At 40.7% G+C, this 26,931-nt stretch overlaps 1 protein-coding gene and 1 long non-coding RNA gene across 2 annotated transcripts; one reads left to right on the top strand and one right to left on the bottom strand.

Moving 5' to 3' along the window:
* Nucleotides 1-4,865: 4,865 nt before the first annotated feature.
* Nucleotides 4,866-5,984, bottom strand: LOC117292132. Its single transcript, XR_004519260.1, has 2 exons — nt 5,660-5,984; nt 4,866-5,106 (listed from the first exon to the last, which is right to left on the bottom strand). It is a non-coding gene; the product is annotated as an uncharacterized LOC117292132 (long non-coding RNA).
* A 6,978-nt stretch (nt 5,985-12,962) lies between these two features.
* Nucleotides 12,963-15,432, top strand: LOC117293025. The gene has a single exon (XM_033775231.1). It carries the CDS (start codon nt 13,454-13,456, stop codon nt 14,582-14,584), a length of 1,131 nt encoding a protein of 376 aa, XP_033631122.1. The 5' UTR covers nt 12,963-13,453; the 3' UTR covers nt 14,585-15,432.
* Nucleotides 15,433-26,931: the final 11,499 nt, after the last annotated feature.

Below are 26,931 nucleotides of genomic sequence, written 5' to 3'. Positions count from 1 at the left end.
CACCTCATTCACATTATGCTTGCTTACCAGGCCATGTAACGTGGCAGGAATATTTTAGTTTTTAAACTGTGCTGTGTCCATCTGACCATTGTGTACAGTGTATTGGGCTTGGTAACACGCGTTACATTGGTAACACGCGTTACATGGTAACACGCGTTACATGGTAACACGCGTTACATGGCAACACGTGTTACATGGTAAGACGCGTTACAGTTTTCGGAGGCTCATTGTGAAGCGGTGGTTTAGAATTCATCTAAGTTTTTACTGTTTTTACATGAGCCCTTATTAGTAGGAGGAAAATTTAAAGTTGCAGCATTTGAAACCAGGTTGTTTAGTAATTATATTTAAAAGGGTGTGTTTTGGTAACACGCGTTACGCTCTCTGAGAGTACCTCCAACCAAGTGTTGACACAAGTGTACATTGAGTTGTATTGAAATTTTACATTTTTTTCTGAAAGAATACTGCCCATACTTGCTCTCATTTATACTTTTTTAAAGAAAATTTATACTGACTATAAAAATAGGTCAAATTGATAAAACCATAAAAAACATTACTTTTTTTCCAAACAAAGTGCACTATCGGAAAAGTAATTTTTTTCACAGTTAACAATATCCGAACAGAATAAAAAAAAATATCCTCTGACACTTGGACATGTTTGGAATGATATAAAGATAAAAATTCAATTCTGGGAGCAATTTCATTTTTCTAAGAAAATTCCACCTTTTCATGGAATCGCCCTTGGGTGTTTTTATTTTATTTGTTTAACTTTTCACTGCTGAGATCCCACTGTATTCAATATTAACAGACATGTGATTTTCTAAGGAATTTTTTCCCGATGTCAGGATTTTTTCAAAATGTCATTGAACATTCAAATTTAAAAGAACAGCAATCACCAAAGAGAGAAAACAATAGTCCATATTGCGTCCAAACCTGCAGTTTTGTAGTTGTGGTGATTCACAGAGTCTTTAATCCCCCTGAATTGTAACATCTGGAGGTTCTGGGTCTAGGAGGTGAACCCGGCTGGCCGGCAAGCTATTTTCAGGAATTTTCACATTTGCAAAATTTCATCCCTGTATTATAAACTCTTAATTTTTAGATGATCTTTGTATTTATTTATTGGTTTACTTATTCATGCATTAAGTTGACCATTTAATTGCTTTAAATTAAATATTGTAAATATATCTTGGCAACTATGTAAACCCTGGCAAGGAAATAATGAATAATGTACCATTTTAAAAGTTATTCCAATAAACCTTGTTTATTTTTATTTATCAAAAAAATTACGGGTTAAAAGTGTTGTTGTTGCAAATAAATAAACTGCAATTGTTATCAATTATATGTTTGCATCAATCGTTTCCAAATTATGTTTGTATTTAATTTTATTTCAGCTTGTATGGGGCCGTTGTGGGACCAGTAATGCAACAATGCGCTGGGGCCAATGTAGCACAGGACCATTAATGGGCCGATTCGGTTATTCAATTCAATTCAATTCAATACACGATTATTTCAATTCAATTCAATACACGGTTACAAGCAAGGTCCTGTAGTGTTCAAAGGGGAAGGGCCAAAACAGGACCAGTACGTGCACATTTTATAAGTATGTCCAGTGTTGGCCCACTAAATAACCAGAACCGGCCTGGAACTGTGCCTGAAGAGGATCTATAATGGGAAAACTGCATTGGCCATGTTGAACGCCAATATGGAAATTTTAACAGGCCCAGTAGATAAAACCAATTTTGGGCATGTACTGGGCAGGCATCGGACAGTTACCCAAATCCGGTACCGGGTCGGAGTCGTGATTGTAATGGATATGTAATGGCAAACTGTAATGGGCATGTTGCACGCTGATGTGCAGTTTGCAAAAGGCCCAGTATAGGAAACCAGTGTTGGGCCAATTAAACTGTCTGTATTGGTCGGGCATCGGACAGTTACCCAAATCCGGTACCGGGCCGGAGTCGTGATTGTAATGGATATGTAATGGCAAACTGTAATGGGCATGTTGCACGCTGATGTGCAGTTTGCAATAGGCCCAGTATAGGAAACCAGTGTAAACCAATTTTGGGCATGTACTGGTCAGGCATCGGACAGTTACCCAAACCCGGTACCGGGCCGGAGTCGTGATTGTAATGGATATGTAATGGCAAACTGTAATGGGCATGTTGCACGCCGATGTGCAGTTTGCAATAGGCCCAGTATAGGAAACCAGTGTTGGGCCAATTAAACTGTCTGTATTGGGCAGGCATCGGACAGTTACCCAAACCCGGTACCGGGCCGGAGTCGTGATTGTAATGGATATGTAATGGCAGACTGTAATGGGCATGTTGCACGCCGATGTGCAGTTTGCAATAGGCCCAGTATAGGAAACCAGTGTTGGGCCAATTAAACTGTCTGTATTGGGCAGGCATCGGACAGTTACCCAAACCCGGTACCGGGCCGGAGTCGTGATTGTAAAGGATATGTAATGGCAAACTGTAATGGGCATGTTGCACGCCGATGTGCAGTTTGCAATAGGCCCAGTATAGGAAAACAGTGTTGGGCCAATTAAACTGTCTGTATTGGGCAGGCATCGGACAGTTACCCAAACCCGGTACCGGGCCGGAGTCGTGATTGTAAAGGATATGTAATGGCAAACTGTAATGGGCATGTTGCACGCCGATGTGCAGTTTGCAATAGGCCCAGTATAGGAAACCAGTGTTGGGCCAATTAAACTGTCTGTATTGGGCAGGCATCGGACAGTTACCCAAACCCGGTACCGGGCCGGAGTCGTGATTGTAATGGATATGTAATGGCAAACTGTAATGGGCATGTTGCACGCCGATGTGCAGTTTGCAATAGGCCCAGTATAGGAAACCATGTGTTGGGCCAATTAAACTGTCTGTATTGGTCGGGCATCGGACAGTTACCCAAATCCGGTACCGGGCCGGAGTCGTGATTGTAATGGATATGTAATGGCAAACTGTAATGGGCATGTTGCACGCTGATGTGCAGTTTGCAATAGGCCCAGTATAGGAAACCAGTGTTGGGCCAATTAAACTGTCTGTATTGGTCAGGCATCGGACAGTTACCCAAACCCGGTACCGGGCCGGAGTCGTGATTGTAAAGGATATGTAATGGCAAACTGTAATGGGCATGTTGCACGCCGATGTGCAGTTTGCAATAGGCCCAGTATAGGAAACCAGTGTTGGGCCAATTAAACTGTCTGTATTGGGCAGGCATCGGACAGTTACCCAAACCCGGTACCGGGCCGGAGTCGTGATTGTAATGGATATGTAATGGCAAACTGTAATGGGCATGTTGCACGCCGATGTGCAGTTTGCAATAGGCCCAGTATAGGAAACCATGTGTTGGGCCAATTAAACTGTCTTTATTGGTCAGGCATCGGACAGTTACCCAAACCCGGTACCGGGCCGGAGTCGTGATTGTAAAGGATATGTAATGGCAAACTGTAATGGGCATGTTGCACGCCGATGTGCAGTTTGCAATAGGCCCAGTATAGGAAAACAGTGTTGGGCCAATTAAACTGTCTGTATTGGGCAGGCATCGGACAGTTACCCAAACCCGGTACCGGTGTGGCGGTTTCAGATTTCCGCCGTTTTCAGTTTTCCGGGTGACGTAGCCGGAAATTTCGATACGTTGCTAACACGGTTTTAGCTTTCCGGCGTGTTCAGTTTTCCGGGTGACGTAGCCAGGCAAAAATACTGCCGCGAGTACCCTTGCGCCCTCTGTTGTTCTCTCAGTGACCCCCAAGTTGTTCTATTACTATTCTTTTCTGTTTAGTCACATTCTCTTGCCCTATCTTTACATGTATTCATGCGTACAACTTTAAGCAGGTCACACTGCTTGTATAAAAAACAAAGCCCATTTCTCATTTTAAAATTATATAAAGTTTTGTTTTGCATGTGTTACTTTACGGCTACCCTACATGCGAATTTGGCCCAGAAGCAAACATTTATAAATACCCAGCCTTTAAAGAAATAAACAGAGAAAACACTCCAACAAATGGCAAATCACGAGTTTGTTGTATCTATACAATTTAGAATAAAATAAAAAATAAATAAATAACTAAATAAATCAAATAAAAAACGGTAATAAATAAATAAACTAAACCAGAATAAAAATGTTTTTCACAGGTTTATTTATGATTTATTACTCACACATAAGAACACATCTGTAATTACACAGTATTGACTTATAATTGTAGATACAATGTATGTACTTTTTCAAAATGTCCACAGATTTACATTAAACTTACAGGGTTTGAAGATAATGATAGTGGAAAGCTTCCCTTCAAATCTTACTTGCTGAGGTGCTGTAGTTTTTGAGAAATGAGTAAAACAATGTCATGAAAATCCGTTTGTAAATGATTAAAATAATTTTCGTCTCATGAGACGAAAATTATTTTCATGACATTGTTTTACTCATTTCCCAAAAACTACAGCACCTCAGCACATAGTATTTTCAGGGAAGCTTTCTACTATCATAATCTTCAAACTGTGTAAGTTTAATGTAAATCTGTGGACATTGTGTTTTTTGTTAGGAAAAAGTACATATACCCCTTAAGGAAGCAAAGTTTTTTAGAAAACAATTACTCGATGAGATCTATCACAATATGTATAATAACTTTATAGATTGAAAAATCCACGAATACAATACAAATACAGTACATGTATATACCATAAAACTAACCCGTAAAAATTTCATTTCAAAATGTGGTGGCAGCATTCTTGATATAATTGCCGAAAATCTGGAGCAATTATCAACGCAGAAAGAATAACCTGCAACTAGAATACACAGTTTCTGACAGAAACACTTCTCATGAACTTTGTCTGATAAAAACTGATATCTTTTCTTTATGTTTTTCTGAGGCTCTTTTGGTTATGCAGTGACCATCAAGAGTATGACTGTCTTATCAGGAGAAATTGAATTAAACCCAGGCCAAATCATTCCTAATCACCGCAACACTTGGGATACACCAAGTGACAATTACCCAACGTGTCCAGTGCCTTTAAGTGACACAAATCGTGCACCAACATAACCTCGAAATTGTCGTACATGGCAGTGGCGCAGTACACAGGGAGGGATGCCATTTAGAAGCTGCTCTGCAAACTGTAAATAAACATAAACAACCATGTAAAAATGGAGATAAGTCTTTGGGCAGGTTCTCCAAGCTAGCTCTTTATTTATCTCTTATATTCTGACAAATTTTGCTGGCTAAGGGTAAAAGTCCCTGACTACTTCTCCCTCCCCTTTGTTCATCTTTTTCCCTCCCCTTTCTCCTGACACTTGCTCTTCCCCTTCCCCCTCTAATAACATTTCTTACATGTAATCATATTCCCCGATGTATGCATGGTATTCATATAAATAACAAAATACACTTTTTGGTTGGTAAACTAAAAATACAATGTCGTTACAAGAAAATGCCTATACGAATCCTATACACTACTCTAGTACTGTAGTACTACAGAGTACATACATGTACAGTCAGTAACTAGCATAATAGTACCATAGAAATAGAGCATTGCTCTATAAAGTACAAGTTCCCAAACTACACACCACAGGGTTAAACTGCGTGGTGGTACATGAGGTAAACAAACAGTAACACTACCGTACGGAACATACCAACCAAGGCGGATTATTAATTATTTTATTGAGTACTTACTGGTCTGATCATACGTGTACCGTTTCGATTGGCAACGTACTAGCCTCTTCTGGTTTTCTGAAGCTCCTTCAGTATAAATACCGCTGGTTAAATATAGGATTATTTGCCTGGTTTTTACCCCAAAGTCTCCGAGACGATCCACGCGATCTCCACTTGATGTACTCACGGACGACGCCATGACAGCTACAAAACCGGAGAGTATCACGGACGGATTACTCAATACGGCACGTAAAATGGACTACTTTTGCTCGCTGTGCGCAGACATCGCATGACGTAATGCTACCGTATTTGGTCACCCGGAAAACTGAAAACGGCGGAAGTCTGAAACCGCCACACCGGGCCGGAGTCGTGATTGTAAAGGATATGTAATGGCAAACTGTAATGGGCATGTTGCACGCCGATGTGCAGTTTGCAATAGGCCCAGTATAGGAAACCAGTGTTGGGCCAATTAAACTGTCTGTATTGGGCAGGCATCGGACAGTTACCCAAACCCGGTACCGGGCCGGAGTCGTGATTGTAAAGGATATGTAATGGCAAACTGTAATGGGCATATAGAAAAGTTTGCGGTAACACCATGATAATAACAATCTCTCAATGAGTTGGGGTGGTTCTGAAAAGAACCGTTGGATTAACTCAGGCATCGGACAGTTACCCAAACCCGGTACCGGGCCGGAGTCGTGATTGTAATGGATATGTAATGGCAAACTGTAATGGGCATGTTGCACGCCGATGTGCAGTTTGCAATAGGCCCAGTATAGGAAACCAGTGTAAACCAATTTTGGGCATGTACTGGTCAGGCATCGGACAGTTACCCAAACCCGGTACCGGGCCGGAGTCGTGATTGTAATGGATATGTAATGGCAAACTGTAATGGGCATGTTGCACGCCGATGTGCAGTTTGCAATAGGCCCAGTATAGGAAACCAGTGTTGGGCCAATTAAACTGTCTGTATTGGGCAGGCATCGGACAGTTACCCAAACCCGGTACCGGGCCGGAGTCGTGATTGTAATGGATATGTAATGGCAGACTGTAATGGGCATGTTGCACGCCGATGTGCAGTTTGCAATAGGCCCAGTATAGGAAACCAGTGTAAACCAATTTTGGGCATGTACTGGTCAGGCATCGGACAGTTACCCAAACCCGGTACCGGGCCGGAGTCGTGATTGTAATGGATATGTAATGGCAAATTGTAATGGGCATGTTGCACGCCGATGTGCAGTTTGCAATAGGCCCAGTATAGGAAACCAGTGTTGGGCCAATTAAACTGTCTGTATTGAGCAGGCATCGGACAGTTACCCAAACCCGGTACCGGTGTGGCGGTTTCAGACTTCCGCCGTGTTCAGTTTTTCCGGGTGACGTAGCCGGAAATTTCGACACGTTGCTCAAACGGTTTTAGCTTTCCGGCGTGTTCAGTTTTCCGGGTGACCTGTCGGATACCGCCGCGAGTACCCTGGCGAGTACTGTAGTTCTCTCAGCAGTGACCCCCAAATTGTTTATATTACGATTCTTTTCTTTGTAGTCACATAATCTCTTGCCCCATCTTTACATGTATTCATGGGTACAACTTTAGGCAGGTCACACTCTGCTTGCATAAAAAACAACTCATACGATCCACGCGTTTGCCGCTAGTTGTACTCGACTCGTGGATGCCGCCATGACAGCTACCGGAGGGTAATGGATGACTCAATACGGCACTAAAAACGGACTACTTTCGCTTGCTGTGCGCAGGCATCGCATGACGTAATGCTACCGTATTTGGTCATTCGGAAAACTGAACACAGCGGAAAGTTGAAACCGCCACACCGGGCCGGAGTCGTGATTGTAAAGGATATGTAATGGCAAACTGTAATGGGCATGTTGCACGCCGATGTGCAGTTTGCAATAGGCCCAGTATAGGAAACCAGTGTTGGGCCAATTAAACTGTCTGTATTGGGCAGGCATCGGACAGTTACCCAAACCCGGTACCGGGCCGGAGTCGTGATTGTAATGGATATGTAATGGCAAACTGTAATGGGCATGTTGCACGCCGATGTGCAGTTTGCAATAGGCCCAGTATAGGAAACCAGTGTAAACCAATTTTGGGCATGTACTGGTCAGGCATCGGACAGTTACCCAAACCCGGTACCGGGCCGGAGTCGTGATTGTAATGGATATGTAATGGCAAACTGTAATGGGCATGTTGCACGCCGATGTGCAGTTTGCAATAGGCCCAGTATAGGAAACCAGTGTTGGGCCAATTAAACTGTCTGTATTGGGCAGGCATCGGGCAGTTACCCAAACCCGGTACCGGGCCGGAGTCGTGATTGTAAAGGATATGTAATGGCAAACTGTAATGGGCATGTTGCACGCCGATGTGCAGTTTGCAATAGGCCCAGTAAAGGAAACCAGTGTTGGGCCAATTAAACTGTCTGTATTGGGCAGGCATCGGACAGTTACCCAAACCCGGTACCGGGCCGGAGTCGTGATTGTAATGGATATGTAATGGCAAACTGTAATGGTCATGTTGCACGCCGATGTGCAGTTTGCAATAGGCCCAGTATAGGAAACCAGTGTTGGGCCAATTAAACTGTCTGTATTGGGCAGGCATCGGACAGTTACCCAAACCCGGTACCGGGCCGGAGTCGTGATTGTAATGGATATGTAATGGCAAACTGTAATGGGCATGTTGCACGCCGATGTGCAGTTTGCAATAGGCCCAGTATAGGAAACCAGTGTTGGGCCAATTAAACTGTCTGTATTGGGCAGGCATCGGACAGTTACCCAAACCCGGTACCGGGCCGGAGTCGTGATTGTAATGGATATGTAATGGCAAACTGTAATGGGCATGTTGCACGCCGATGTGCAGTTTGCAATAGGCCCAGTATAGGAAACCAGTGTAAACCAATTTTGGGCATGTACTGGTCAGGCATCGGACAGTTACCCAAACCCGGTACCGGGCCGGCGTCGTGATTGTAATGGATATGTAATGGCAAACTGTAATGGGCATGTTGCACGCCGATGTGCAGTTTGCAATAGGCCCAGTATAGGAAACCAGTGTTGGGCCAATTAAACTGTCTGTATTGGGCAGGCATCGGGCAGTTACCCAAACCCGGTACCGGGCCGGAGTCGTGATTGTAAAGGATATGTAATGGCAAACTGTAATGGGCATGTTGCACGCCGATGTGCAGTTTGCAATAGGCCCAGTAAAGGAAACCAGTGTTGGGCCAATTAAACTGTCTGTATTGGGCAGGCATCGGACAGTTACCCAAACCCGGTACCGGGCCGGAGTCGTGATTGTAATGGATATGTAATGGCAAACTGTAATGGTCATGTTGCACGCCGATGTGCAGTTTGCAATAGGCCCAGTATAGGAAACCAGTGTTGGGCCAATTAAACTGTCTGTATTGGGCAGGCATCGGACAGTTACCCAAACCCGGTACCGGGCCGGAGTCGTGATTGTAATGGATATGTAATGGCAAACTGTAATGGGCATGTTGCACGCCGATGTGCAGTTTGCAATAGGCCCAGTATAGGAAACCAGTGTTGGGCCAATTAAACTGTCTGTATTGGGCAGGCATCGGACAGTTACCCAAACCCGGTACCGGGCCGGAGTCGTGATTGTAATGGATATGTAATGGCAAACTGTAATGGGCATGTTGCACGCCGATGTGCAGTTTGCAATAGGCCCAGTATAGGAAACCAGTGTTGGGCCAATTAAACTGTCTGTATTGGGCAGGCATCGGACAGTTACCCAAACCCGGTACCGGGCCGGAGTCGTGATTGTAATGGATATGTAATGGCAAACTGTAATGGGCATGTTGCACGCCGATGTGCAGTTTGCAATAGGCCCAGTATAGGAAACCAGTGTTGGGCCAATTAAACTGTCTGTATTGGGCAGGCATCGGACAGTTACCCAAACACGGTACCGGGCCGGAGTCGTGATTGTAATGGATATGTAATGGCAAACTGTAATGGGCATGTTGCACGCCGATGTGCAGTTTGCAATAGGCCCAGTATAGGAAACCAGTGTTGGGCCAATTAAACTGTCTGTATATTGGGCAGGTACAGGACCAATGGCCTAATGTTTGCTGGGTTATTTTGAGACGTTTCCCTTTTTCCGTTGCCCTCAACCTGCCTGGTGTTGGCGATTTGTTGTAAAATAAAACGAATTATAAGTTTCTTTAAATGTACACACCTGCAGTTTGAATGTCGTTGCAGCCAATCCAGAACCTATCGCAGTCGCACATGTTGAAAAGGAGTTGTAACTCTTCTTTAGATTGAGTGACAACCATCACCCCACCCAACTCAACACACTGCTGCTTGCCTTCTTCCCATGTAACGTCAGCGTTATGCACCTTGTAGCATTTTTCGCGCCACAGGCTCCAAGTAGGGGGGCATGCCGGCTTCAAACACCGCCCATGAACGGCAGCGTAGTTTGCCATTATAAATATACCAACAACACCAAGCAGTTTGCTCGCCATCGTCACGACATCAACTCCTGGCGAAAAGACACTTACCCCCAGATTTACCAAAAATAGACACCAAGCAATAAGTATAACCTTCACGGAATGGAATTATAAAACGACGAAAGGGAACTGTTGCGGGCTAGGCAACGTAATTTATTCATGTGTGACGTCAGAAGCGTAGATTTTTCTTGGTCAAATGAGGGCGCTGTTTTGCATCTTTCGCCAGGATCGATCATAACATTCGTCACTAATCAGTCATACTTTTGCCAATATTTTGTTGATTTTGGATGCGCCCAATGTTGTGAGTACAAAATTAGTTCAATCAAGTTTAAGATTATAAGTTTAAGTATACTCTGCATCAGGGATTGTTGATAATAAGCGGGTAATTAGTGTAAAATTTTGATTGTAAAGTGGTTGATTTTCTAAGCATGTCGTCAGTTAGATTCACGTGGGTTGCATCTACATGTATTGTGTACGTTGGGTATTGTGGCATACAGAACACGGTAGTGTGTGTGTTGATAAGGGTTAAAGGTCAAAGTTGGGATAAAGTTTTGAGATTAAGTTAAGTCACTTGAGTTGAGGCAAAGGGGAATCACGCACACTTGGCACACATTTTGTGGGTAAATAGGGATTTAATCAATTGTTGTAAATACATAAAATTGGGATTAATTCGTTATTGTAATTGCTGTAAATCAAATGTTTATATTGTATTGGGTTCATTTGATTAATTGCAGATCGAACCATCATCACACGTTGCGACAAGCAAATGGTATCGTAATAAAGGGTTGGACATCAGTAAATTTTGTCATTGGTGAAAATATTTGAGTACACACGTCACAGGAACACAAAAGAAACTGCCAAGCCGAGATTTCCCATTTTAACAATGCAATCGATAAAAAGTCAAGACAAATATGAGTATGGTAATTAAGCAGTGACGTTAATGATAATAGGCTCTAGTAATTTCATTGTATTCAACGTTATATTTTACTGAATGGGATCGAATATTTTTCATTATGTAAGGAAATAAATCTGGTTCTTGTATGGAGTACATTAGTAGATGCATTTTTGTCTGTAATAATAATAATAATAAACATAGTAATAATAATAATAAACAACATCTATAAAGCAAATTGAATCACATACCCCTCACGATGATGCGCATTACAATAGAAACAAAAGCTAAATAAATATAGGCCACAATACTAATGTATATTGTAAAATATCCTACAGAAAAGTTTCTACGATAAGTAGTATGTTTTTAACGTCAGAAAAGAACAGACAATATGTACACATACAAATATATATCAACAATACAATAAAAGATCAATCCCTCTAACACACATCGAATCAGGAGCATTATGAGCAATTGCAAACGTAGAAACAAAGAAACAAAACGCATTGAGAGAAAAGCTCCATTCTGATACTACAAAAACTGATATTTTCGAATTAGATTCACCCAAAGAGACCATTAGTTCTGTTCCGTCCCAACTTGATAATCGTCCCAACTATAGTTGGGAAGTTGGGACCATGCAGTCCCAACTATAGTTGGGACGATTATCAAGTTGGGGCGTAACAGTTCTTCACCGAAACAATGTCGTACCAATCAAACGTAGCATTAATTTTGATCATGTTTCTTTTGCATTGCCACTGCAAGCAACGTAATTGTAATGAACTGGAAATATTAAAGGCACTGGACACATTGAATATTATAAAAATTGTTCGTATAATAAAGAGTTGTAACTTGGTAACTGCAATAGAGAGCTGTTGATAGTTTTTGAGAACGAGGTAATTTCTCATTCGAATAATAAAATACTCCAACTGAACTATTTACTGTGCATCACAGAGCACATCAATTTGTGCAACAAGGGTGTTTTTCTTTCATTCCTCTCTCGCAACTTCGATGACCAAATTGAGTCAAAATGTTCACAGATTTGTTAATGTTGAGATAAACCAAGTGAGAAGACTGGTCTTTGACAATTACCAAATGTGTCGAGTGCCTTTAAGTATTAAACTTTATTAACTGATTGGGTAAATAAATGTTAGTTTGGGTGTGGACCGAGACATTATTTGACTAGAGCGGGACTTGAACCTTCGACCTCCGTTTAACGTGCCGGTGTCCAAGGGAATTCCGTCCACCGGAGATTATCTGTCCCCCTATAACGAGGGTTGGAGGAGGAGGATTCAAAGAGGGCGCCATCAGAAGTAGTTTGTACAGTTCGCCGTATTTGGGGGGGGGGGGGCAGAATCTCCTGCCACACTGGTGCACTACACATTGAGCATATCTAGCCCGAAAATAAATTATAAAAATAAATATAAATGATCGCCGTTTTAATCTGAGTTTAGTCGAGCTCACTCACCTTCCACTGATAGGGTTTTATTTTCCAGTTCAAAGGATGCTTAAGTAACATCACTCAAGTCACGGCACAGTTTGTGGAAAGAGATTTCAAGTTTTAATGCACAGACAATCTGTCCTTTGTTTTACACATTTACTTGCTTTACAACCAAGTTTATGTATTGCGCATACTGCAGCTGGCTCATACAGCAAAATTGTAAAATTATTAGAATCGATAGACGCTGGTAATAATTGCCATCACAACAACACAAGCAAAACGTCAACAAAACGATATGAATTTTATCTCCTTTGTTTTCACCCAACGTGGACTGGACACTATAGCGCCCTCTTGTCAAATCACTTTTCCTTTATTCCCTCTCTGTATCGAACATGAATAAATAATGATAGGTGCGTTTATAACCCCCTGCCCCCGTAAGCCGTACTCTCACTCACACACACCACCACCATGAGTGCACAATCAATACCCAACCTCACTTCATCACAAAGAACTATCCAGTGCCTCGGGCAGTCAAATTCAAAGGGGTTAAAAGTAGATCATTTGTACACAGGTGTATTTACATGTTAAGTGTGTTTATGGATACACGGTTGGTTTGAAGAGTTTTAGTAAACTTCTCCACAGCTTGACACACTGGCTGGCTTACTGATATCCTAATTTACTTTACTACAAGTTGGTACAGAAGCTGGCGTCTGACTGTTGGGTTTCAGTTGACAACCTGCTCAGTGTGTGAATGCAGACGTTGTTGAGACTATAATGTTATCTGGTTGTGAAGTGTTTGTAAGCAAGGAACAGGTCAAGGGGTTGACCCTCCACGGAGTCCGGTGACAGAGGGGAAAACAAGACAACGTTACGCTGCGTTGCTACGTTAAACTCTAACTACATTCCGCGGAGTGTGTGCTGAAAATGGTGTATTTTCCTGATGAATTGCTACAATGTGATCTTCAGAATGTATGTGGACTAACTGCAGACTGTGATTTATCAATGTTTTTGAAAGCAGAATGCCAAATATGGATGAGTCAAACTGGAGTTTAGGGGCTTCAACGGGTAGCCTTGGGTCGACTACACCTCGTTTATGCACCCATCGGAAGACGTACCACCACGGTACTGACATAATGAGTCTACAGCAACCCTCACCCTCCGGGGATTCAGCCACTGTTTCCCCTACAACGAGCTGGTCACCCAGGGACAGAGATCGCCACAGCTTCCAGGTAGACATGGCTCATATTAAACTCCAACCTGAAATAAAACAAGATCTACCATGTCATCCTCAAAGTGCCCGTGAATCGCTACAGCAGCAGGGGCACCCATCATCCAACTACGGGGACCCGACTTTATACCATCGTCCAGTCAATGAACAGCTTGATAATTACATGGTGATCAGACAGAGGAGTTTCCATGGATATGCAAGAAGTAAAAGAGATTTGAGACAACTTCCTCAGACTGACCCAAGGGAAGATTCAGAGTTGAATCCTAACTGGTTACATCGTTCTAAAACTGATATCTACATCGAGAGACGGCGAGCCAAACTTGCTTCTCAGGGATCTAGACGCGGTGGGTCTGGTGGATACAGCCTGTCTGGTATTACATTGGGAAGTCTCATGAATCAACTACCAACTGCTGGTAAACGAGATCATAATGGAAATACTAAGATTGACTCAAGAATGATGAATCCATCCACTAAACCCAACACTCCTGCGACTGGGTCTCAAATGGGTGGGTCTCAAATGGGTGGGTCTCAAACAGGTGGGTCTCAAACAGGTGGGACAAGGTTCCCTCCGCTGACACTGAACCGGTTAAAACAACGAATTCAAAATGATATAGAGACTTATTCCCAACCGGAACATCGACGCCCCTCAACGACCAATGTCCTCATACCTACCTCATCGACAACATTCCCTATCCCTGATGCCCCTCCAAATTCACCACCCCTCACTGAGCGAGACACACCCAGGTACTTCACACGGAGTAGGTTAAGAAAGGAGGCACATGGTTCTATACCTTTAAGGATTTGGGAGCCAAGTTTAGACTATGTTTTGAGGAGTGATGCCAAAGTTTTACAACCTAGATCACCAATGCGATCATTTTCACATCAATCATCGGTTCGTCAGCAACCGTCTCCACTGAAATAAACAAAATGGAAATTTCAAATCAATCTTTCTAGCATTCAAGTATGAATGGCTTTCTTCACCAAAAGGTGTAATCATTATTTAAAGTATTAAAGTTAATCCCTATTGCCTAGTATTATCATCAACAACTGGGTGTTAAAATTTACACTGTGGGTGTTCTGCTGTACCGAAAAGAGAATCATGATTAACATCACATGGTAGTAAAATAACTCAAAGAAAGAGTAATTCTGTGTATTTGCAGACATTTGTGTTTTTGAACATTTCAAGTTGTAGATTTTGATTCTGTAACACCCCAGTTGTTGTTGTTGAGTAGGTCACCCTGTTTGGTTGTTACATCCCACGGATGTGAAGAGAGCCATAACAGCCCAACAAGATGGGATAGGTATTATTCTACATCCCACGGATGTGAAGAGAGCCATAACAGCCCAACAAGATGGGATAGGTATTATTCTACATAGGTCTGATTTCAGATTTGGAAAACTGTGACTAAATAGTCCGAACATTCTATGGAAGCCTAAAATGAGGAAAACTGTGACTAAATAGTCCGAACATTCTATGGAAGCCTAAAATGAGGAAAACTGTGACTAAATAGTCCGAACATTCTATGGAAGCCTAAAATGAGGAAAACTGTGACTAAATAGTCCGAACATTCTATGGAAGCCTAAAATGTACATTGCTTGGCTTTCTTAGACGTGACATTTTCATATATTTTTTTCACAATGACCAAATATCATTCCTGACCCATTTAAACCGTCATTTTATTCAGCTTTCATTTCATTTTATTTTGTTAACATAACATTTCGTGGCCCACAGGTCAAAATTGGATGTCAGCAATAAATGGCTAAAACATTTCTGATGGCTGCTTTGTATGTTTGAGGATCTTTGGATTCGTATTTTGAAACTAATCTGTGGCATCTTTGGTGTTCAATCATTTTATGCTGATTGAATTGAAATAAACCTTTTACGTTATTATTATTGTGTGCTTATTTACTAGTATTTACTGGACAATCTTTTCAAAATAAGACTGTTACTCTATTGTAGTTTTTTAAGAAAGATTTATTAGTGAAGATAGTGTACAACATGTCAAACTTGTGTTCGTATGGAATTTTACATTTTACTTTTAAATATTCCATTTTTAGCTATTTGTTTGCCTGCTATCTATGCTTTAAAGCAGTAATTGATGCAATACCTGTGGGAAAAGACCCACCAGTGCATCTGGTAGGATTCGAACCCATGACATGACTTCCAGGGTTGCATACTGCTAAGCAGGTCAGGATGTGGCTTTAAACATCGGACTCGTTATTTGCTGCATACCTGCATATAGGGACAGACACAATCTTCGATGTGTGAGATGACAATCATATTAACACGGGTATAAAACCTTTAATTTTAAAAAACAAAGAAAGAATTTAAGAACGGTTACACATCTGAACATTGCTTAAACTACGATTACTTTTGCTCATAGTTCAAACAAGCAATTATAACATGTATATGTGTTCAACAAACATTCCGTGACTGTCAATTTACCTCTAATCAAATGACAACTGAGTTCACTTCACAAGAAACATTTAAACAATTTTGTTTTGTTGAAACACTCTCGAATATTGCAAGATGAATAACCGATATATCGTAATATCCTGGCGTTGATTGTTGTATTCTTCAGCGACTTTCACGTTCTGTTGGTCCCGGCTCAAACCTCGGCCCTTCGACTCGAAGTCTGATCATGGCGTAAATTAATCAATATTGTCATAAGGAAATAAGCTCTCGTAATGCAAAACTGTTTTTTTTTTCTTGGAGAAAGCAACTTAGTTTGAAAATCAGAATGTACATTTACATTGTAACAAATGGGCATCAAAACTGGTTTATCACCTTTCTATATAACATTATTACCTTGGCCCTTGAGAATGTTGGCTTTCGTCGCCTCCGTAAATTTCTGTTTTTTCGAAATTTATAAATATTAATTTACTAATAAAATTGTATGTTTTTTTTTTATTATAGTGAAACACACACATATTTATAAAATGAAACTTGATTCAAATGTTTTCTCATAAATTGCATATGAACAGTTAAACTTTCTTGAAAATGTGGCAGAAAAAAATACAATGTTCATTTCGTACATCAGTGAGCATCAGTACCCCTTCTGAAACTGCTGCCAAACTAAAACATTTTAGGACAAAATGGAAAACGTATATTACATTTTCTTTGATTTATGTGTCGTTATAGCTTGTTAACTTTAAAAATTCCGTCCATTATACAGTTCCACAGTTCATATGGACCTTATAATAATACCATTCGGTAACTTTTGTAAATGTAATTTATTTATGTATTTATGGGTTTATAAACTTGCCATAGGCTTGTGTCTTACATTAAAATAAAACAATAATAATTTGTTATGTATAAACTGCTCTAGTGAACTTTATTTTGCTTTTCTTCTCTCTTTACTCCTAAACTTTTCTCTTAGAGCTCTGAAAAGTCGCTCAGAAAACAAAAATTTAAGTGTATTTTGTCGTCTCGAGCAGCAAACACTTTCCTGCCAGAATTAGAACGTTGATCAGTGTTGTTCATGACTCTTGTAACATTGTATAAAATACGACGATTTATAAAGCACGGGTGTAAGTTTTTAACATTTTGCATAGTACTAAATCTGAATTTCATTAGTTCAAATTTCACATATTGGGCAGTTATGCTTTACAAGTTCAATGTTTCAAATGTGAAAAACTAACCGAAACAGGGGAACAAACTGTGCTATCGCTTTTTATATGCCAGTCTATGCAACGTGATAAAAACATGAACATTAATATTTGCGAACGTAGCAAATGAATTAACAGCTCATTATATTCAGTTAATATTTATTTTAAGTTCTTATGTTGGTAAAGTTCGATCACAAAAAAAAATTGTATTCAATTCAACTTTTAATTCAACGTGACGTTTATTCCATACTGTGTTCGGGAAATAGTTCAATGTGAGAATATAGGCCCTAGTACATTGGAAGGTATCAAAACCAAAAGCACATACTATTGACATATGTATGGTGTACCTTTTCCTTGGGTTAATTTTATTTGGCACGAACTGCTTGTACATGTACATGTAGTCCCATTTTTCTGGTACTGGTTGTGTGTGTGGCTGTGGCAGGGAGTAGCACACAGTGTGAACCTATATAGCAGAGCTCATTGAATAGCGCGTCCATGACAACCGTGCCAATGACCGACATTGTGGGGACGACGTGGGTCACCGCACAAACAATTCTCAACAACAAAAACAGTTCTTTATTTATGCGATAGATTTACAGACTCTTTAATTTGGCAGTCTTGTTGACTTTCCAATTAGATACTGACTAAATCTAAATCTGATGCTGGCTTAATATTTAAAAGACCCTTTTCTATGTGGCTTGTTTGTCATGAAAAATAAATGACTTGTGTTGAATATTTCATGTGTGACTTCAATAATTGACCGTCTTCAATGCTTCAATGTACTGTGGCGTACATTCCAATTCGGCGGAGTTTCGGAGGTCCAAGATATCTTAACAAAACTCAAGACGTAATATTTTCCCCGAAACTCTTACCGTAGGCCTAGATGTGTGTTTCATTTGGACTGATCATGCGAGGTTTTTCCCCCGCATTTCGAGTATTTTTCTCCCGAAATAGCTTTCTGTTCAGTCCATCGTTATCTGGGATAATTACCAGCGTTTAGCTGGTATGAGAAGGAAGTGTTCGTTCAGCCCAATTTTATTGGGACTTTTTGTGTTTCTTTACACTTGATTACTTCTATTACATCCTGTTTATATTTGTTGTGTTGTCATTCTTAGCCTCTTTCTTAGTCTTTGAGAAAGATTCTGTGAGGGTGGATCCGTGTCGTCCGGTCATTAACTTGTGCATTATAACATTGTCATTATGGTAAGCAGTTTTCAAAGGCTAATTATTCCTTGTATAAAAGATACATAATTGCCAGAGCACTCGACTGTGAAGAACCCTTGAGTAGCATGATTTGAAGCTATAGAATCAGTGGTCCAGATTTCGTCCAGATTTCGTGTTTTTGCCATAAGCACAACGAGTTACATGTTTATGTTATATTGGCTATTTAGAAAGAGCTTAAGATTGTTTGCCAACAACCTTGGATTCCAAGTCTTTAAGATCCCCCATAGAAAGCTTCTGGAAAGCCATACAAGTGCAAGTGGGCAAACACCAGTGATCAGTATAAAGATCAGTGATGGTAAACACACCTGAGTCAATGGACAAACAAGATGGATTGGGGACAGTGTTTGCTAGACACCGTGAATGATGTTATAATCTTCTTGTATCGTATAGGAAGGCTTTTTAGAGACAACATACTGAGCCTAATATCGGCTTGGGCTATGGCTGCTGTTGGCTCAACTTGAGTGGCCTGAGTTGGAAAAATTGACTTTGAAATATTGAGTGGCTTGAGTTGGAAATATTGACTTTGAAATATTGAGTGGCCTGAGTTGGAAATATTGACTTTGAAATATTGAGTGGCTTGAGTTGGAAATATTGACTTTGAAATATTGAGTGGCCTGAGTTGGAAATATTGACTTTGAAATATTGAGTGGCCTGAGTTGGAAATATTGATTTTGAAATATTGAGTGGCCTGAGTTGGAAATATTGACTTTGAAATATTGAGTGGCCTGATATGGAAAATATTGACTTTGAAATATTGAGTGGCCTGAGTTGGAAAATATTGACTTTGCTTTCTGCTCTACCGGCCAGGCTTCGGACTGATGATACCCAAGCCTACATCCGCATGGACTGTAAAGGGGGTAACCCTGTTTCAGGATTAGGTGACAACGGCCTTTGAAAAAAAAATCACTTTATCCCACACCTTGAAGTGGCCTTCAGGCCTTGTGTGTCTGGCGACTTGCATAATTTTTTTTTTTTTTTTGCTTTGTAGTAAATCGGGGGGAGGTGTTGTTGTTTGTCTTGAACCTGGTAGGCCATGTGTTTTAGAAATCAGATAATGGTTGTACCATTAGAGTATAAGGACTGTCCTTACTACATGGATGTACATTACGAGTTCGGCTGTAAACTAAACTCAGTTTTGCTGTTTTGGTGTGAAATTTATTATTTGGAGTTGACTCATAACCTCAGAAAAATGCCGTTGACGTAACGAGTAAAGCTTAACACCTTTAAACTTACACTGCCTTCTGTTGTTTGCTTCGGTGTGAATTTTATATTTTGGAGTTGGCATTTTGTTTTATCAATGTGTAAAAAAGCACATGTTTTAACACCTCGGTAACGCTATCCCTTGTACCGGAATAAAATAGAAAGATCAATATGGATGTTGATTTCAATCCATTTTGATTTTTGCCGACAGTCTGTGAATTGTAATTATCTTGTTTTCCTTTGTGGGATGACTGTAGAGGAATTCCAATCACCGGGCCCGGTGACATCTCTTTTGTCCCTGATGAATTAACCCGAAACATCTGCCGCTCTCTCACGCTTGCAAGTAGGTCTTGGCTCGGATCGGTGCCGCTTGAAGATCAAATGCTCAAAACGAAGAAAACAACTTTTTTTTTTACAGTTGATTTAATCATCTGCCCAGTGACAGCACACAAACCTATTTTTGTATCACCTAAACTAATTCAATTTTCTGCATAATCTATCCGCCTATTATAACAACGCAACAAGTAAGACAACATCAGTTGTCTCAAACACGTTCAATTTGTTCAGCTGTTTGAAGATTTCTAAATTATTTGAACTCTTGTTTACTGATACCAACAAGCCCTCATAAGTGTTTTCCAAGACATATTAAAGGAACACGTTGCCTTGGATCGGACGAGTTGGTCTATAAAAAGCGTTTGTAACCCCTTTTTTTAATAAAATGCATATGGTTGGAAAGATATTTTAAAAGTAGAATACAATGATCCACACGAGTTTGCCTCGAAATTGCGTGGTTTTCCTTTTACTGTGCGAACTAACACGGTCGGCCATATTTTATGGGAGTCAAAAATTTGACTCCCATAAATGGCCGACCGTGTTAGTCGACGAGGTAAAAGGAAAACCGTGCAATTTCGAGGCATGTTTGTGTGGATCATTGTATTCTACTTTTACAACATCTTTCTACCCATATTAATTTTATAAAAAACGGCTTTTCAAGGACCAACTCGACCGATCCAAGGCAACGTGTTCTTTTAAACAAATTCACTGTGCTACGGATTCGAGGAGCCTTACGACTCCAGAGCCGACTATACCACCACTGAGCGTGCACAACCAGTTTGTGGGAAAGGCGCCTTACAAATCGAACTGACATCTGTTGTTAATGCTTGAGATTGTTCGATTCATTATTTGCCTACTACAGGACGAAGAAGGCCGATACAGTTGTCCCACTTGTCCAGAAATTGTTCCGTATTGTTCTCGATTTATCGATCTAATGAGATTACTGATAAACATGGGTTCTAATCGATGTATTGAACAATGAGTCCACTGATATCATTCAATATATTGTAATAAGTGTAGCCAAGGTTACAAGGTTGCGAAACGATGAGTTGATCAACCTCTATCTTATCGACTCACATCGCGACGAAACCCTAACTGTGGTTGAAGCGAGTTAGCTGATGGGTAGGAGGTGACGAGAAACGACCCGAGTCAGTCCCTGTGCCTTGTGATGAGAACTCTTTGTAAACACTGTACATGTATATGTATCTTTGAAAGCATGGATTAACCGCTCCATGTTGAAACCAAGGAGTGGGTTTGAGCGCCGCTTGAGGCAGTAGATTCTGTGCCCCAAATTCAGCGAACTGGGCTGCGTTTGGTTTTGGCCACCCCAACCAGTAACATTGGTTGAGCGTTTTCGCGTAATCGGTTGAGCGCTTTGACGATGCTGATTTTCTTCCTCAATGTTCAGACCAACCGGAAACCGACTGGTTGACTTGGTATTGCTACCTCCATGGTTGGACCAATAGATGGTTGGGCTTTGGTTGGGGTCGCCAAAACGCATGCACCCAAGTTCACAAACTTTGTCTGACAGTGATAGCGCCCTCTTGTGAATAAACCGCCTCTAGCCCATCAATATTTCCAAACGAAGGACAGAATCTCTAGAGCACCTTTTATGGACACGTGTTTATTGTATAAGGAGCGTCAATAAGACAGACAGAGCCTAAGCCGTGGCGAAAACCTAAGCCACTGTTTCAAAAACACTTCTTCAAAGGTTGTACAATGAATACCGATCAGCCACAGCCGTAGCCGAGATCAATTATTGTTTGTACTTGTATAGGTGAATAAGATAATGAAGAAGGATAACCGTTTTTAAGTCCCATGCGAGATTTGTTTCTCACACACGTTGATTGAGGCCCCAGGGTTCACCGACACGGTGTCGTCTAAATCCACACAAGACTATAACGAGTGCTCATCAGACTCTATCCACACCCTAGCCTGATTCTACTCCTATATTGGTCTTAATTACTCAAACTTACCTGGTAACAAACAATGGAGAGCTGATAGTATAAATCATTGTGAGAAACGGTTCCCTCTGAAGTAATGAAGTTTTTGTAAAAAAAAGTAATTTTCCACTAAAATATTTGAATTTGATTTCCGAAACCTCAGAATTGTTACGAGGTCCCCCGAAATCAAGCATCTGACAGCACACAACGATCATTATGTGACAAGGGTGTTTTTCCTTTCATTATTATCTCGCAACTTTGAGGACCAATTGAGTTCAAATTTTCACGGGTTTGTTATTTAGTGCATAAATATGTTATGATACCAAGTGAGAAGACTGCGTGTCCAAACAAAGCTATGGACTCTTTTGTCTATTGCCGTGTTGTAATAATAATGGTTATCTATGTTTTGGGGCCGATCAATTGTTTTAACAAACATAATGTAGTTGTGTACAGTAATTATCCTGTGACATTGGTCGCGTTTTTGTTTTACATAATCGCCGAAACTACGGAGCGAATGTTATGTGATGCGTTCTAGGCTACGAGAAGAGCAATCCCTATAATTGGAGAATCGCAACGCTTCTTAAATTTGGGGGGATTAAAAGTGAATTTAAAAGTGAATGTTTATACCGTACGCGTAATAGCCTACTTCGAAGTGAATAATTTCTCAAAATGCATTACTATCTAAATCTGTTCTTCTTACCACGTAGGTTTGTAATTATTGCAACTCATTATTTTTGTTTTTGGCTCACTGTCAATTTAGTTAAATCATACCACAAGAGGGCGCTGCATTTACAGCAGAGTTTGTTGATAAACAAACCTCCTTACTTTAGTCTGGTTTCACATATGAATTCAGGTTCCGTCTTGCGACAGCACGTCTAGAATCCAGACCAAAGTTCTGCTCAAATCTTTGCGCGCACATTTTTCTTCGACTGACAATCCCTCAGCTCAGCTTTCCAGTTAAAAACATCATTTTAATTACTGCCGGTGGGGAGCTTTTGTGAAAGGTGGGTATCAAGGTTCTGTTCCGTTCCTACTTATTTTGGTATTTGCATCCATTGTTATTTTAAATAAGGAGCACCAATCAACTACTTCTTGTATCTTGAAACAATATATCGATATAGTATAACTTCATAAGTTTATAAGACTCTCCTGCTCACTAGTAAGTCACACAGATAGCCCCACTTCTGTGGCCAAGGATTTTGCTATCCTTGGCCACACAAGTGGGGCTAGTCACACAGACACAGGGGAGCCTTATTATGGGTGCGTTCGTTTAGCTTCCCTGGGTCGACCCAGGGGTGTGGCGTTTTCTTTTTCCAGGACGAACGTGTGCAGACAATTACCCACGTTCGCCCTAGAAAAAAAACCTGCCACATATACCGGGGTCGACCCAGGGAAGCTAAACGAACGCACCCAATAATATTAGTTTCTAGAAGTACCAATCAACCACCCTTAGCATTACATCCAAACTTGTGGATTCTGCTGAGTAAACCAACGTAAACGTTGATGAAAACATTATTTTGTGAATTTGTATCGATAAATGATGGCCTACAAGCATGATGTTATTGATGTCCGATGTTGGGCGCAAACTTCAATCCTCGCACAAACTTCAGCCTCCGCTGAATGCGCAAACTGTATGGCCCGATTTTACATTGGGCACGCAGTTTTAAGTCTGGACCCTAGGTATTCCACGCAAATTTCAAGCAGTGGCAATGCACAAATTTGGTGCTGTCAAAAATATTTGTTTGGACTGCTTTCCTTCACACAATGTGGCGAATATGCTATATTATTATAATAGCTAGCAAATGTGCTTAATGGAAATATTTGACAATTGCTTTTTAAAACTTCGAAACATTCGCTGTTTCTTCATATAGCGTTCGCCATTGGGAACAATTAATTAGGTCTTAGGAACGCTCAGATCACAAGTCATTCTCCAAATATTTCCATTTGAAGCACATTCACTTGTACTAGCCCACCTTGTTGAGCTGTTAATGGCTTAGTTGCGACAACGTAACCCTCCTCCCGACGGTCGCCAGGCTGGAGGCATTATCGCAACTATTAATGGCTCTACTTTTAACATCGATCTCATCACTGTCGCCATTACAGCCCACCTTCGATACATGTCTAAAACGCTAAGTTTTCAAAGGTCGCAAAATGCAAGGTAGTTTGATTGCAAATTTCTCCCATTTAAAAAAGTCCTATACTACTCCAACATACCTCATTTTATTCCTTACATTTGTGGAATTACTATGACACATAACAGGGCTTACTAAATGATGACTTTGTCCAGATGTGATGATATGAAAATTGGTCAAAAAAACCGTGTACAAAAATGACATTTGACGTGACTCGTTCATGGGCACCGCCATTTGTTAATGATTCTCCGCCATAAGTTTCGAACCACAAATCAAAGGTCTTTCCTGCAACTTTATATTCAACATAACACTTTTTCAAAAAGAGTCATTGAGGATTTAAAAAGTGTCTTTATTGGACACTATTGGTAATTGTCAAAGACTAGCCTTCACAGTTGGTGTATCTCAACACATGCATAAAGTAACAAACCTGTGAAAATTTGAGCTCAATCGGTTATCGAACTTGCGAGATAATAATGGAAGAAAAAAACACTCTTGTCACGTGAAGTTGTGTGCGTTTAGATGGTTGATTTCGAGACCTCAAGTTCTAAATCTGAGGTCTCAAAATCAAATTCATGAATGGAACAATACTTCTTTCCTCGAAACTACATCACTTCAGAGGGAGCCGTTTATCACAATGTTTTATACTATCAACAGCTCCCCATTACTCGTCACCAAGAAAGGTTTTGTGCTAATAATTATTTTGAGTAATTACCAATAGTGTCCACTGCCTTTAAGTCCAAAATGCAATGTCCAGGAACTGGGCAAGCAGGCCTACGCGGCACCCTAAGGGGCATTTTATGCTGTGCAGTTCATGTCGAGCTTGACGAAATGTAGCGCGCAAACTTCATCCGCGTTCGCAAATTTGCTATGCGCAAATTTCACTCCAAAAAGCTTGCAGTTTGACGGCACATCTTGAAGACTCCCACACAAGCTTCAAGCTTGCGCGGACAGCTAGTTTGCACCCAACATTGATATTAGTGCTAAATGTGCTGTTTATTGTCCATTAATGTCTTGTTTTGTCCATTTACATTATTGTTGTTTTCTCTACAGCCTAACTCCCACAGCATCATTAACTAGCAACATAGCAATATGTCGAAGAATCCCCATCGACTTCAAGGGGACTGCCCACAGGTAAAGAGGGCTCGGCGAGAGACGGCATCTTCCTCTGATCCAAAATATATTAAAGAGGAGGAGGAGGAAGAAAACTTGACTCAAAGTCAAAGTGCTGACTTTGTAAGTTGATCCATGACCCTCACCAGCATTCTCCATTGTAACAGTGCAGTCCGCTAGCCAAATGTCAGTTAAAAGACCTTAAAGTAACCTGGAAGTGGTATTTTGTCAAAATAAAGCTTTTGTCACTAAAGGTTTAACAAAATTAGTTTCCATGTTATTTACAAATTTGAAAATAAGCCCGACCCAAGAGGGCGCTGTTCGTGTCAATCGAGGCGCGATGAATCGCATGCAGTGCCAACACAAGATAGTGACGCTTGGCGCAAGCGAAAAACATGCCCTCAAAGTTGAAACAATACCTGATTTTTTCACGTTAGGCAAATGCTCCTTTAGGTTTGTTACGTCTTTCAAGTACCTTCTTCGACTTCCCCACTAGCTGGAAAAATTGTTGGGATGGCGTCATGTTTTAGAAAAGAACTTTTCTCTTCATGTCAAAATGTGTAGTGTATTCCGGATTCTTGAAGCACGACAGCTCGAAGTGTTAGCTGCACAGCGCTGGAAAAGACTTGCAAACTGACCCCATCTTTAGTTGTTTTGCTGCATCCAGCAGCAATACACCTGGTCGACATTGCCGGAAAAATGCAAGAAAAATCTTTTTCAAAAACGTTCAAACTCTACGACTAGGACTTGAACGTACTTGCACGTACGTGTGTTCGATGTTCGATTGAGGCAAAGTCTGCCTCGATTGACGTCACAAAAGGGGTAGGCGGAGTCACCCCCACACAACTTTATATATTTTTTTAACATATAAATCGTTAAAAACAATTACTAAAAAAATTATTTTATTCAGAAACATATACTTCCATGTTTGAAGAAAACAAAATTCTATTTCCAGGTGACTTTAAGGACCAGTCACAATTCTCTCCAAGTTGTCCTGCTGGCTTGTTCAATGTTGAAAAACATCCATATTTCACATCCATATTTAATATACACATCGGTGTATGGGTAAAAAACAAAATTAATATTCTTTATCCCTAATTCATATTTGACATCTTTATTATATCGTTGTGGTACCCGCTGTCAAAAAAACATAGGATTTGAACTGCCTCTAGCTACCGGGCAATCTCGGTAGTCTAGTTGGTAAGACACTGCTCTAGAATTGCAAGAGTTTAGAGTTCAAATCACACCCGAGTAATATGCCTTTGTGATATTTTTTCACAGGACTCGGGAGTATACAGTACTAACAGTACTAACACACATCAGTGTATGGGTAAAACCAAAATTAATATTCTTTATCCCCGATGCAAGTTTAACATCGTTCCATATCATTGGAATACATTGACTAGTGAAAAAGTTGACAGACTACAAAAACCAATAAATGACAAGCTAACTGGTCCTGCTCGTCAGTCACTGAAAAAGTAAAGAGCAAATCCTGCCAACTACCTTGAGAAGGATTGTACAAGATTCTTCCTTACTCTACAGCTGTCGATTTCACCAAACTCTTCTTAACTTAGGAGTAATCTTAGGACTTAGGACGAGTCCCAGCCTTGTACTGTAGCATGCAAATGAACTTGCACGTGGGTACCCATTTGGTTAAAAAGATTTGTTGACATTTTCCCATCCATCTCTTTGTACACAGGGGAGCGAAGCGGAGTATG

The sequence above is a fragment of the Asterias rubens genome, chromosome 7, assembly GCF_902459465.1.
Source record: "Asterias rubens chromosome 7, eAstRub1.3, whole genome shotgun sequence".
Lineage (NCBI taxonomy): Eukaryota > Metazoa > Echinodermata > Asteroidea > Forcipulatida > Asteriidae > Asterias > Asterias rubens.
Note: the sequence above shows the minus strand (reverse complement) of the source record. Positions and strands in the feature narration are given on the sequence as shown.